This window comes from Rattus norvegicus, chromosome 9 (genome assembly GCF_021556685.1).
Source record: "Rattus norvegicus strain SHRSP/BbbUtx chromosome 9, alternate assembly SHRSP_T2T, whole genome shotgun sequence".
Lineage (NCBI taxonomy): Eukaryota > Metazoa > Chordata > Mammalia > Rodentia > Muridae > Rattus > Rattus norvegicus.
In genome coordinates, this window is record NC_141542.1 from 30679057 (window position 1) to 30693327 (window position 14271).

At 53.6% G+C, this 14271-nt stretch overlaps 1 protein-coding gene and 1 long non-coding RNA gene across 13 annotated transcripts; one reads left to right on the forward strand and one right to left on the reverse strand.

Annotated features, from left to right (window-relative positions):
* Positions 1 to 2029: 2029 nt before the first annotated feature.
* On the reverse strand, positions 2030 to 13716 carry Aars2 (alanyl-tRNA synthetase 2, mitochondrial). 4 transcript variants are annotated; one of them, XR_015628519.1, is made up of 23 exons: positions 13476 to 13716; positions 12748 to 12939; positions 11847 to 11992; positions 11478 to 11645; positions 10919 to 11063; positions 8767 to 8912; positions 8501 to 8609; positions 8152 to 8190; positions 7924 to 8035; positions 7343 to 7476; positions 6780 to 6924; positions 6377 to 6549; positions 6154 to 6267; positions 5914 to 6054; positions 5500 to 5637; positions 5309 to 5418; positions 5094 to 5202; positions 4684 to 4806; positions 4382 to 4492; positions 3762 to 3845; positions 3545 to 3655; positions 2692 to 3144; positions 2030 to 2525 (listed from the first exon to the last, which is right to left on the reverse strand). XR_015628519.1 is itself a non-coding variant. In NM_001431966.1 (22 exon segments), coding segments are annotated over 22 exon segments (2943 nt in total). In that variant the 5' UTR covers positions 13704 to 13716; the 3' UTR covers positions 2030 to 2979.
* Positions 4097 to 10397, forward strand: LOC108351892 (uncharacterized). 9 transcript variants are annotated; one of them, XR_015629411.1, is made up of 7 exons: positions 4097 to 4331; positions 5909 to 6012; positions 6167 to 6397; positions 7415 to 7623; positions 7911 to 8026; positions 8738 to 8964; positions 10112 to 10397. It is a non-coding gene; the product is annotated as an uncharacterized LOC108351892 (long non-coding RNA). The 9 variants fall into 9 exon arrangements; XR_015629413.1 differs by lacking the exon at positions 4097 to 4331 and adding an exon at positions 4381 to 4470 and having other exon boundaries at positions 10037 to 10397; XR_015629410.1 differs by lacking the exon at positions 4097 to 4331 and adding an exon at positions 4381 to 4470.
* Positions 13717 to 14271: the final 555 nt, after the last annotated feature.

Genomic DNA, 14271 nt, shown 5'->3' on the forward strand with positions numbered 1-14271 from the left:
CAAAGGAGACCGGGGAAGCGAGGGGGCTTTCTACAGTTACTTAAGTCTCTGGAATTCCCCTGTGGTTGAGCTGTAGACCCCAAATCTGCTGGGTAGCCCCTTCGGTTTTCTCTAATATGAACCAAGTATCAGGAGCAGGAAGGGCCTGGGCCTCCAGATGGCTCTGTCACTCAGCCTGGTGCAAGCTCTCAGCACTGGCTTGACAGACAAGTTAGGGCTGCTGTCCTTATCTGTTTGTAGGCAGGAGAGCGGGCTCCAGGGATCCGGCTATGTGTAGTAAGAGAAATGGTTCTCTAGAGGAGAGGGACAGCAGACTGGAGAGAGAGAGAGAGAGAGAGAGAGAGAGAGAGAGAGAGAGAGAGAGAGAGAGAGAGAGAGAGAGAGAGAGAGAGAGAGAGAGAGAGAGAGAGAGAGAGAGAGTTGTCCCAGGAAAGCTTAGCTTCTCTGGTCAGATTGCCTCTGTTGGCGCCTCAGTTCGGTGGTCATGGAGGAGCCGGATCTGTGGTAAATGTAGAAGACCAATCTTCTATCAAGCTCCAGAGGTCAAGCCATGCAGTGAGGAGGCAGACTACTGTTCCCAAGTCCCTTCAAGCCCTCTCAAGAGACTTACAAACCATCACTTGTATAGTCGTGGATGATCTTGAACTTGTGTTGTTCATGCCTCGCTTCTCCAGAGCTGGGATGGCAGGGGTGTAATTGAGTTAATGGGTTGCTGGGGATCGAACCCAGGGCTCAATCCATGTGTTACTCTGCCTCTGGAGCTACATTCCCAGTCCAAATGATTACACGTTAGGCGGTGGGGCGCTATGGCATCATGCAGGCTCGCTCTGCTTTGTTAATTAGCGTCAGGGAATCATGCTTTGAAGATGCACACCCCCACTCCTGTCCCCACCCATCCCTCACTCCTGCATCTGGGTATAGCTCTGCTGGGCAGCTTTGTTCTGATAGAGGAGGAGGGTCTTCCCCACATCCCTTAGCTTCAAATGTTGGGTTTCGGCTTCAGCTGCTTTATTTGGGCACATATGTGTCCACAGGTGTGTACACGCATGTGGTGGGGAGAAAGGCTGACCTCAGGTGTCATCCCTCAGGTGCTGTCCACCTTGAGAAAGGGTCTTTTGTTGCCCAGGAACTCGATGAATAGGCTAGGCTAGATGGCTTGTGGAGCTCAGGGATCCGCCCACCTCTGTGCACCCTTCTCCACATGGCACAGCTGGGATTATGAAGGGATGCCGCCATGGGGCTCCTGGCACTTGAACCTGGGTCCCTGTGCTCAAAGAGCAAGTACTTTGCTGAGCGATCGCCTTCAGTGGTTTTCACCTTAGCTCCAGCTTGGAGCACGTGCTGTGTTAACTCTTACGGTGGTGTAAGCTTTCAATACCAGCGCTCGGGAGGCAGAGACAGGCGTATCTCTGTTAGAGGTCAGTCTGGCCCACACAGTGGTTCCAGGCCAAACAAACAGCTATATATGGAGACCCTCTCTGAATAAGAAAAGTCCATCACTGGTCTGACCGCTCATAGCCTCACCCGGTGTTCCTTCAGCTCAAACACCTCTCTTGGGTTTCCTCAAGGCTTACACCCATACCTTCTAGCTCAGACACCCTTCCCAGAGCTAGTGACACCACCGTGTCCTCCTGTCCCCATTCTTTCCCTTTCTCATCCTTGACGGCCCCCTCCCTCCCCACTTCCGTCGTTTCCCCTGGAAGCAGGCTCCACGAGGGGAGAGCTGTCTGCTGGTCACTGTCAGCTGACCAGGCCCTGCTGCTCAGAATATCAGTGAGCCATCCTGGCCTTACTTCAGTCACTGTTAGTGACTAGTGGCACCAGGGGTCCATTTGTGCTGCACTGGTCCCACTTTCACATGACATTTCTGAGTCTTGATAGCCAGGAGACTCTTCCTGGTATCCAGGCAACCCTGGCCCCCTCTGAACATGCGTGCTTGGCGGTCCGGGTTGAGGCACCAAGTACTTTCCTACTAGGGTGAGTGGTCAGGTTACCGATGGGATGCTTAGGTCATGCCGGGGAAGGACACTTTTTCTTTTAAAAAAATTGTTTATTTTATATATATGAGTACACTGTAGCTGTCTTCAGACACACCAGAAGAGGGCATCAGATCCCATTACAGATGGCTATGAGCCACCATGTGGTTGCTGGGATTTGAACTCAGGACCTCTGGAAGAGCATCTAGTGTGCTCTAACCACTGAGCCATCTCTCCAGCCCCCACTTTTTTTTCTTTCTTTCTTTCTTTCTTTTTTTTTTTTATGTCACATATTTGCAAAGGCCACAGAATCCAGAAAAAGGCAACAGGCTTGCTGCTGGTGGAGTTAAAAGCGACTGTGAGCCATATATGGCTGCTGGGAGCTCACCTTGGGCCTCCGGAAGCACTGACGGGCAGGCCACTCTTTTTCCCACAGACAGACTTTTCTAGGACTTCTAATGCTCTGTGAAACACTTTTTTAAAAAAATTGTTTTATGGGGTTGGGGATTTAGCTCCGCGGTAGAGCGCTTGCTTAGCAAGCGCAAGGCCCTGGGTTCGGTCCCCAGCTCCGAAAAAAAAGAAAAAAAAATTGTTTTATTACTTTGCATGTATGAGTGTCTGTATACACGAGTGCCTACATGTATGTCTGTGTACCACATGTATTTCTGGTGCCTGATGGGGTGGGGAACCTCCATGTGGATGCTGGGAACCGAACCTGGGTCCCTTCTAGGAACAAGTGCTCTTAACCACTGAGCTGAGTCTGCAGCCGGTGAAACGCTTTGAATGGGTGCTCCCAACCACAGCAGCCCAGGTCTTCCATTTGCTGGGGTTGCTGCCCCTCAATCCACACTTCTTCCTGCTCGCCTCTCAGTGGCCCTGGTGCCCTGCTTTGGCTCGGAGACCTGGCCTCCAGCCGCTGGTCCTCTGCTCCCGCCTCCGGGAAGATTATGTGGCTCCAGATGCTTGCCTGCCTTCTATTCCTCTGTGTCCTGGGTGGGCCTCGTCAGAGCTGGTTGAGTGCATAAGCTCGGGCTGTCCTGAGGGCAGCCTCCAGGTCAGCAGTGTGTCCAGTACCCTGGGCTATCACTGGAGAGCCCCAAGCCTTGCCTCCCATGTGGCTGCACACAGCTAGGGCCCAGGCCTCAGCTGTGAAGGTAGGTGTGGCACCCTACGGGGAGAGAATCAGAAGGGAAAAATTACGTGGAACAGCCCTCGATGCTGTTACCTACTTGGTGGACCCCTTGAGAATGCAGTCACCAGTCATCAACACCCTCCCTCGGGTGGGGCATCTGGTGAGGCAAAAAGGAACGGGCTGGACTGGGAATGCGCAGGGAAGGGATGAGCAACTGAGACTTGTTTGCAAGTAACTGGGGCCTTGAGGCAGGTGACTAAGGAATTCACAATGCCTTCTGGGAAGGGGAAGGGGTTATCTTTAGGGACGAGGAGAGATTGTTCTAGTCCCGTCATAGGTTATCTCCCTGTACCCTACATCTCCTGTCTGGAAGAACAAAAGAGGTAGAAACAGCTAGACAGGGGCCATTTCAGGTGGGTTCTTGGGACCCTCTTACCTGGGCCACCTGGCAGGCACACAGGACACTGCCAGTGGGCTGGGGGCTGAGCAGCAGCACGGACATGCTGGGGGCCTGTTTGCACAGCTGCCGCACGACCTTTACCAGCACCTGTATGAGGGTGACATAGTGACCCACCACTCCCCAGATGCCCAGGACCTCCCAGGCAGGACTTAGCCTTCTGCAGGTCCCAGGCAGGCCACTGCACGGCACTCACCGAGAGGGACTGGGCGGAGACAGTGTCCACAATCAGAGGCCCCTCCGAGTGCCGTTTCAACAGCTCCTGGGATTTCTCCGTAGCCTGTGGGGCCGAGGAGCAGCAGAGGGGCCGGAGTTGGATATTCCACTTCTGAACTGAGACCCAGCCTGACAGCCCCCGCCCTCCCATGCTCGCTCTCTCCATAAAGGCCATCAGTTCTGAGGAGAGGTGGTGGGCGGGGCTCTGCCTGGTGCGGCTGCTTTCTTGGGTTGCATCTGTGGCCTTCTGTGACTGCCTTGGCTCTTCTATTCTGTCACAGGGCCCTCTAGGTTGCTGAAGGTGAGAGGAGGAAGGCCAGATGGCACAGATGGACTGGGAGGGGATCAGGAGCTGGCAGTCAATGAGCAATTAAGGCTGATTGGCATTTCAGTCAGGAGGCTGTCTAATGGGAATGGTGGCGGGGAGGGGAGGGGTGCAGGGAGGGGAGGAGGTGTGGCAGGCAGAGGTGGGGAGTGGCTTGGTGATATGGGAGCACACGAAGTAGGATGCTGTCCCTGACTTCTATCCCAGTTCTGGAAGCTTCCTAGGGTGAGTGAGGTGATGTTTATGAGTGCCAGGCAGGGCTGACCTCCTCTTACCTGGCTCTTCTCCAGTTTCCGGATGGCGGTGTTGGCACGGCGCTGTAGCATCTTCAGTGTGGTCTGCAGCTCCTGCCGCTGCCACTGAGGTATCACAGCAGACTCTGTGAACTATGGTCAGAGCCGTGTGTCATTGCCCTTCTCCTGACTGACAGTACCAGGGCAGACACCATACCTACCCTGAAGACAAATGTCTGCGCAGCTGGGAGGCCAGGAGGGATGGGAAAGGTCAGGGAAGGGATAAGGAAGGAACACGGCTAGTGGAAGGCAGGGACTGGAGTGGTGAGGGTGTGGCCCCTGACCTCAATGAGACGTCCTATGTCCTTAGATAGCCGGTGAGCCTCCAGCAGGTCCCGGCTGCCCCGACTTAGCCGTTCGCTTGCCACTTCCACCTCCTGCGACAGGCTCTGGCCCACCTCTCGGGCCTACGGGAGGGGACAAGAAAACAAAGGCTTTAGACTTAGTCACCCCTCCTAGGACAGTGTCTCCTACCTCACTACAGTCTGGACCATATTAGAAATGTTTGCCAGTAGGGGCCTGACCGGAACCAGCAGCTAAATTAGCAGCTGCTAGCTGCTGGCAGAGACTCCGTCACCGCAGTGCGTGTATACGAATGCTGGCCGTACCACTGGGCACTGCTGAGCTTGGGCAGCCGTGGGTTCCCCTCAGCCCCTCAACATTCACAAGTCTCCAGGGATCCTTGTACTCTAACCTGTTGGGCCTGCTCCCCGGTGATGGCCAGTAGGCGAGTGATGCCTTTGACCAGCTGGCGATCCCCAATAATCACCAGGTCTCCCACAGCCCCAGTACTTAGCAGGTGCCTGGAAGGAAGTGAAGAAAAGGATGATAGTGGAGAAGTCTGAGCCCAAAGCTAAGGTTAAGGGAGGGTGAGGATCCAGGGCTCAGGGCTGCCCAAGAGTGACTCACGTCCCGCAGCACAGCTCCACCGAAGTCTGCAGTGCAGCTTGGGAGGCTGGTGCCAGTGCCTGGGCCACAGGAACCCCCACTGACACGACCCGAACGGGGTCTGGGTACACCTGAGGGGAAGGTGGCACAAGGGCTGTTAGGTACCTGTGAAGGCTGGGGAAGCATCCTGGGATGGCCGGCTTGCAGCTCACCTCATCCAGTGAGCGAAGGCCGGGGATACGGGCAGTGTGTGCCAGGGGCACTTCCTCCATGTATACAGGCTTATCCTGCCCCACAGCTTCCTGCACGTAGCTCTCTACTGTCCGTAGCTGCTCTGTGGTCAGTGGGGTCTGGGAGGGTGGGGACGCAGAGCAACAGGCACAGGTTAGGTAAATGCTTTTGTCCATTAAAGGGTAGCTGATGTTCCCAGTGGGGACAAGGAAGGTGAGGAGTGGCTAGGGGTGAAGTAGTGTCCCGAGTAGAGGGGTCTTGCCGAGGTGAGGTTCCGAGGGACAGTGCAGTGGTACCGACCTACAGCCCAGGTCCTCAACACTAGTCAACCTACCTCCTGTCTGCCTTGCTGCATGTCGCCTCCCATAAAGCCTGTCTTTCTGTGTCCAGCTCACCTGCGTGGCCACATCAAAGCGCAGCCGCTCCGGGTTGAGATGGGAGCCCCGCTGTTCGGTGGTTGGTCCGAGCGTCTGCCGAAGTGCCCAGTTCAGCAGGTGGGTGGCTGTGTGCTTCACCATGCATCCCATTCGCCAGGCCTGGAACACTTTTGTCACCCAGGGTCCTGGGTAGAGGGCCTGGGGTGGGGAGGGACAGCGGCTGCAAGTCCCCAAGAGTAGTAGGGATAAGCGCCTTACCTTATCCACATAGAGCTGCACTCGGTCCCCGACTTGTAAGCACTCGGGAGCCATGGCCTCATGCAGGATGAAGCCTCCACAGACCTGAGCCCGGGCCACAGGGAACAACACATCCTGAGGAGAAGAGAGTCAAAGTGCCAGATGACTGATTGTGGTCATCCTTCGACTTGTGGCCTCACATCCACCTCCCATGGAAGTCATCCTCGGGGTGTCTGACACTCACCTGCTGCCCTGTACGAATGAGGTAGCCTCGGTCCGAAGCCTGACCCCCTTGTTCAGCATAGAAGTTGGTTCTGTCCAATAGGAGGCCACAGCGCTGGCCTTCTCCCACGGAGGCCACAGCTGTCCCAGTCTCTGAATACAGCTGTAATACCTGGGCCTCACAGAGGCCAAACTCTGCCCAGAGGCAGAAGGATACCAGTGTTAGGGTCTGGGAATGTGATGGGTCTGGGATTTGAGGAAAAGGCATCTGGCTTCAGAGGGTGAAGAAGGGTTTTCCGGATGAAGGAGGTAGTGACCCCTGCTGGCTACTTAGGGCAATGCAAGAGGCTGGTGGCTACCATTTCTCTCCTTCCCAGTCAAGGTCAGGTAAGCTTGTGCCTACCAGTCTGGGTCTAGGTTCTCACCATAATCCCCATTGGGGCGAAGAGAGTAGTTATATTTGGGGCTGTCATCAGTTGTGGGTATGCCTTGACGGTGCAGCTCCTCCAGTGCGTGGACATCAAGACACAATCCCTCCTCCTGAGCTGCCTCTGCCTGCTGGGCCCGGTGCTGCAGCAGGACAATAGTGTGTGTGTATGAGTGTGTGTGTGTGTGTGTGTGTGTGTGTGTGAGTGTGTGTGTGTGTGTTGATGGTGAGGGGGCATCAGATGTATGGAGAACTCCACAGGATGGGGATTGAGCCTTTGAGAGCCCTGTCTCTGTGGACCCGGCATAAGAATAAGACCTAAGGGTGTTTGCTGGCTTCTAGAGAGCTATCTTATGTGTCTACTAAACTAGACAGGACAGATGCCTCAGGGTCAGGTCTCTTTGCTCACAACCACCTGAGGACTCCCTCCCCTCAGCTTCTGTTTGGTCACTGGGGCTGATGTTTCTCTCCGTAGACTGAGCAGGGCTGTGGTTCTGTCCCCTCAGCGATAAGGGCAGAGGGAGGAATGGCTGGGTCACTGCCCGGTCCCGTGGACTGTACCTGGGCTTCCTTCTGGGCTAGCTGCTCCAGGCCCGCAGTGTCCAGCTTCACCCCCTTCTCCTCCAACATTAGCTGCACCAGGTCCAGGGGGATCCCCAGATTCCCAGACAGTGACAGTGACCAGGCCACTTCGGCTGAGGAGAGAGAGCAGAAGTTTTGAGGATGAGAGCAGCAGATCAAAGGGAGGAGAAGGAAGAGAGCTGGCTCAGGCTTTTTCGGCCACACAGACCCCCTCCAGTGTGCGAGGAGCCATCTTGAAACTTTGAAACTTGGGTTCCAAGGTCAGATAAGGATGAGGGTAGCCCAGCACACTCCCAGGGCTCATGGCATTTTGGTGGCCTCAGTTTAAGCACGAAGCTGACTTTGGAAACAAGGGATGGGAGGTGGGGCTGGCTGGGTGGTTAGGAGACGGGTGGCAGAGCGGGTTCCTGCAATGGTCAGGTTTAAAGCAAGTGGGAGAAACTTCTGGCAGAAGTCAGGGCTGGGGGTGAGTCTGAAGCCCCAGCAGGCTGAAACCTCTGGCCTTTGCTCACACTGGTATGCCTGAGAATCCATTTGCTTTGGTTAGGCTCCCAACTCACCAGGGAACAAATCAGAAGGGCCCAAGCGCTTAACGGTGCGATCAATGATCCGACGGCCTCTCTGCAGGGAGGCCAGGAAGGCTGCCTCATCCTCTGACACCAGGTTGGCTATCTGAACCGAGGCAGAGCAGGGAGTGGGTCTGGGTTTCCTTGGAGACAGGCCAGGCTTCTCCCTACAGCTCTCCTCCTCCCATCCCCATGCCCCCACCCAACCTCCCAGATCAATACCTTGACTGAGTTCTTCTGAAGTTCTGGGTAAGCAGCTCCCTAGGGGTGTAGGAGAATTCGGAAGAGGTAAACAGTCCACCCTCCTCCATACTCCCGGTATCAGGGGACACCCGCCCAGGAGGCTCAGATGAGGCTTCGCAGGCAATAAGTGGAAGGGAACCCTGAGGTCAAAGATCCAGCATCCTGAAGCATCCTTGCGAGGTCTCCCTGCTTTTTGTGAGCAAGACTAGCTTTCCAGCCTGCTTGATGGGATGTAGGACTAGACGGTGAGGGTGGGTCACCACTGTTGCTCAGTGGTGAGCTCCCAAGGTTCAGAAGGTGTGCAGAAAGGAGGAGGCTCTGAACTTACCAATGTCGCCACCACCACTGGTACCAGGTTGCCCAGAAAGCCAGGTGGTGCCTGCAAGACCTCTGTGGAATAGCGCACAGCTCGACGGAGAATCCGACGAAGAACTAGCCTAGAGGGTTTCAGAGTGCAGGCATGAACCCCTGGCGTCAATTAGTCAGCAATACGGGGTGTGGGTTGCTTCCCCTAGTCCTTTTGAGCTCTTGACCTGATTTCACCTCCCCATTCCCTCCCTGGCAGCCCTGCCACTCCCGCAGCACCAGACTCACGGGGCGCCTGACATCCCCGGGGAGACGCCATCAGCAATGCAGACACTGAGCGTGCGGATGTGATCAGCTACAACTCGGTACGCTGTGTCTATTCGTCCCTCATCCGCTGCCCCTACGCGGCCAGAGTACGGGGGAACCCTGCAGCTCTGTAAAGCAGGAGAGCGGCCATAGCTGTTGGGTCTGCCTGACCCGGCCCAGGTAAATGCCTGTTCTCAGCCATAAAATCCCCCGAATCCTGTAGGACACAGTCTAAGAGTGGAGTCCTGTGCGGATTCTGGGCTAGGAACTATTAACAGAGCTGAGAAAGGAGAAGGCCCCTAGCTTAGGATCTGGTTTGTACTTCCTGTTGGCTGAGCGTCAAGAAACTAAAGGACAGTTGGTAAAAAACGAAGCCACCTAGAGATGGCACTTGTGTTTGTAAAGACGTTTCAAACAAAGTGACACACGAGGGGCTGGAGAGATGGTGGGATGGTGAAGAGTGCTTGCTGCTCTTCCTGAGGGCCCGACTTTGGTTCCCAGCACCCACACCAAGTGGTTCACAACTACCTGTGACTCCAGTTAATATGATGCCTTCTTCTGGTCTCTGTGGGTACACACATACACATGACACACATAAACACACACACATACACATACCACACACATACACAAACACACCACACACATACACACACACATACCACACACATACACAAACACACCACACACACACAAACACACAGAGGACACACACTCACAAACATACCACACACACAAACACACAGAGGACACACACACAAACACACCACATACACACAAACACACAGAGGACACACACTCACAAACATACCACACACACAAACACAAAGAGGACACACACACGAACACACCACACACACACACACATACACACTCACTCAAAGGACACACACTCACAAACACACCACACACACAAACACATACACACGACACACACATACACATACACATACACAGAGGACACACACTCACAAACACACCATACACACAAAAACATAACACACACAATACACATACACACACACACACAGAGGACACACATATAGAGGACACACACACATACGACACACACACACATGACATACACAGACATAGCTCTATATCTTTTTTTATTTGAGCCTCTGTACCAAGCATAAAGGTTTTGGATTAGGGGCGATAGTCAAGCCACACCCACCTGCAGCAACCTCTTCCTTACAGCCACCCTCAAGAAAATGGCAAACCCTCTACCAAAAGCCATCTCTACCTCCCCTAGCACACCAGACTCGTCGTGTGCCTAGATTCCAGGAAAATGGCAGGTGCCGCTCTTAACTCCCCAATCCGACTACAGGCTCAGGACACCAGACTCAGGACACCGAGGGCTAACAGAATAGTGGGTGCAGTCAGGTAGAAGTGCCTTCATCACGTCCCGACATTCTCCGAGAAGCATTCTCCTTCTCTGGGATGAAGGCCCATGCTGTGGACTACTTATCAACAACATGGCACAAAGACCTTCTAAGACCTCTTAAGAAAGGACCACCACTCGGCCTTGGTGTTGGGGCCTGAACTCTCTTCAGAATCCTGCCATGCTTCTGTCTGTAAAGTTAATAAATCTTCTAATAATTTTTTTACCCTAATAGAGGATCTGCCTCAGTGTCTGCTTGAGCTCCAAGCCCAGAACCTTTCTTAAGGATAGACACATGCACATTTTGAATGGATGAGGGGAAGAATGAGGGGTAACATCAGGTCACAGTACACTTGATACCCTAGGATCCTTGGTCTGTACTGTCCCCACATGTTGGGAATGCTCTTGAGTTCTCAACAACACCAGAGGGTGGAGGAACTGGGGAGATGGTTCAGCTGGTACAGTGTTTACCTCACCAGCACGAGGACCCGACTTTGACCTCTACAACCCATGTACAATTGCTGGCCCAGTGGCATATGATTCTAATGCCAATGCTACACACACACACACACACGCACGTGCACACATGCACACCGGAAAGCTAAAAAATAATGGGGCTGGGGTTGGGGATTTAGCTCAGTGGTAGAGCGCTTGCCTAGGAAGCGCAAGGCCCTGGGTTCGATCCCCAGCTCCGAAAAAAAGAACCAAAAAAAAAAAAAAAAAAAATGGGGCTGAGGCAGAGGGGGTGCTCACCTGGTGTATAGCATCAAGCAGTGGAGAAAAGAGGTCGGTGTCGTAGGTGGAATGCTTGCCCTGCAGTACAGCCACCAGTCTTTCCAGGCCCATTCCTGTGTCCACATGTTGCTGTGGCAACAGATGCAGGCTTCCGTCTGCCTCTCTGGCCAGGAAAAGTGTGCAAGGTGAGGCCAACTGGGTCTGGCAGGTCTGAGGCAGGTGGTCAACTTCAGCAGAAACCTGACAACCCAGGGGCTGAGAGAGGCAGGTACCCCCGCTCCCCTGCTCAAATGTAGATGATGAAGACCTTGGGTCCTCTCTTTTCTCAAAAAGGAGAAAGGCCTTGCTTGGGCCCTTGTCTGCACCTAGACATGCCCACTAAGATAGATTCTTTGTCTTTAGAGAGATCTGTAAGATACGTTAGAAGAAAATCATAGCAATCACCAAGCTCAACTCCATGATGTGACAGGAGGCCAGAGAACATCAGTAATGAGTGAAGGATGTCACAGTCAAGGAGGAGAATTAGATCAGTTTCTCTTTTTGACTAGCAACTAGTGGTAGTGACGGCCACCATTACCTGTAGTGTTGCATGAAGACCAGATTCCATAGCTCAACCAGCTGGGGGGGTCCCATTCCACCAGCCAGATCGTAATGGATCTCGGTACAAGGCCCACAAGGTCCGGTGTCTCCCATCTCCCAGAAGTTCTCTTGCAGTCCGAACGAGAGCACACGGCTGGCAGGTACCCTGGGGAGAAAGTCATGTAAGTGGTGGGAGACTGGCATGGTCAGAGGCTGGGATAGCCTCTCACCCAAGTCCAGGTTAGGAAGAGGGTCCTAGGGCTGAGCATAGCATGCTGGGACATGCCAAAGTCATGAGGGCTTGTACAGATAGGTCTGTTTTCTACTCTTCCTATTGCCAGGGGACAGAAGAAGGGGCCTGACTTACCCCAAGCTGAGCCAGATGTCTCTGGTCTCCAGGTCTGGGTCCAACCCTGTCTTGGAGTCACCACTGAAATAGGAGACCCATAACCTGTCCTCAGGGATCCCATAGACTTGAGTCAGCAGTTCCCAGGCCATGCTACATGCTTCCTTCTGCAGGGAAACCCACCATGGGGGTGGAGAGATGAGACGATCTGGCCACCCAAGTTCATGAGAATAAGACAAAACCATTCCCACTACCCACCCTAGCTTCAATGTCAGACCATGTCCACTTCTGCCTTGAGGCTTTTCTTACCCAGAAAGTGTGCCCATCGTTACAGACCTACCTTCTTTCCAGACCCAGATGAATTCTATCTTCTCCATAAACCTCTCCACCCAGCCACCCTGACCTGGGGACTTTAGGTCCAGTGACTCCAGTGGCGATCTCAGCACAGCTGTCTGGCTATCTGTTCAGCTAACTTTTAAATGGCCATTAGGCAGGAGACAGTCCCTTCCCTCAGTCAGGGAAGTGAGGCATATTCCTTCACATTGGACGTTGTGTGTGTGTGTGTGTGCGCGCATGTGCATGTGTGTGTGTGCACTCCTGTAACATGTGGGCATTCACCTGTGAAAGTTAAAGGACAGCTGTGGGTGTCTGTACTTAGGAACTAATTTTTGTTTGAAACAGGGTCTCTCATTAGCTTGGAACCTTGTCTGTAGGCAAGACGAGCTTGTCTGTGAACTTCCAAGGATCCTCCAGAATCACAGACACAGACTTTCGGGCTGCACTTTAAATGCAAGTTCTGGGAACCACAAGCACTTTACCAACCAAGTCATCTTTCTCCCCTATAACACAGCCTAGCACCTGGCCACAATGTCCAGTATTCGGGGTTCAAAGGCTTTAAGTCTAGAGTTCCCTGGAAACTCACCTTAAAATATTCACCCCCAAAAGCCCAGTTGCCAAGCATCTCAAAAAAAGTATGATGAGAGAGATCACGGCCCACATCTTCCAGGTCGTTATGGCGTCCTCCAGCCCTGACACATTTCTGGCTGTTAGCTACACGTCGGAAGCCTGCCATCTCGCTTCGTGGATCCACCGTGCCCAGGAAGATGGGCTTGAACTGGAAGCACAAAAGTAAGGAAGGGGGAGTTCTTTAGTTCCTTAGTACAGGATTAAACTGGGGAGTGGATGCAGATGGCTGTTGAAACTCAAGACTATTTGTGACTCCAAGGGTATAATGTGGTCTTGGATATGGGAACCCCAAGGAGCTCAGGCAGTCGTTTCTAGTGTATGTGAAGCAAAGAAGAGGAAAATGAACCTAAACCAGACACTTCTTCCTAGTAAAAAGTAGTAAAATTTACCTAGCAGGAGTGCAATAAATGTCTATTTAATAAATGAATTCTATTTATTTAAATAGTTTTCCACTCGAAGCCCGTCCCTCAGGGCCTCACACCTGTTATCCGAGGATAATAAACTTAATTTCTCCCCACAAGTTTCCAAGCTAATTCCCCAAACCTAACCAGGCTCCCAACCACTTTACCCAGTCCCTCTTCCACTCTGAGTTCCGCCCCTCACTTTTTTGGTCCAATCTTGAAAGCACTTTTCTCAGGCTGACCCCTCGAGCTCCGCCCCCGATCGGTGTGGCCCCGCCCCCACCTGGTTCATGCCTGCGTTGACGAAAAGCAGGCTGGGGTCGCCGCGCGGCCTCACGGAAGCGGAGGGCACGAGCCGGTGGCCGTGGCGATCTCGGAAGAAGCTCAGGAAGGCGTCCCGCACGGCCGCTCCGTGGGGTGGGTGGGGCTCGGTTGAGAACCGCTGCCATGGGCACGACCTCCCAATGGCTCGCCGCAGCCTCCCGGCCGCAGCAGCCACTGACGCCGCCATTTTAGCTCCGGGCAACGGCTTCGCGGGGTCAAAGAGTGACGTGCGAAAGGACGCCTAGGTTTCCTACAGCGGCCCCTGGCGGGTGGAAGACTTAGGGGGCAAGTCTCAGCTTCTGGTGGAAGTGGTCGCGCAAGAAGGGGACTACCCCTGGCTAGCGGTTCAGCATACGACTTTGCACACAGTAGACCCTTAGTTCATCCAGGATTAAACCGATAATCATAAAAAAAGATCATTATGTGGTAGGCTTTATTTTGAACGTTAGTAGCAAGATTAACACCACAATGCCTCTGCCTCCAAAATCTGTATTCTGGCAGTAAGGGTTGTTGTGTTATTGATTTTGTGGGGGTTGCATATGAACAGGTGTGGGTGCAATTCCGTGCGTGGGCGTGTGGTTTGCGCTGGTCCAGGCTGAAGAGTGCCAAGGGATCGTGAGTATTCAAGAGGTGGTCAACAAGTACAGAACCTTGCATAAGTGCCAGGCACTGCTCTAAGACCTTGCCAGGTCCTCTTCTGCCCTCGGCTTGCAGAGAGCCACTTTGTCCTTAGGGACTGACGCAGGTTCTTTGGA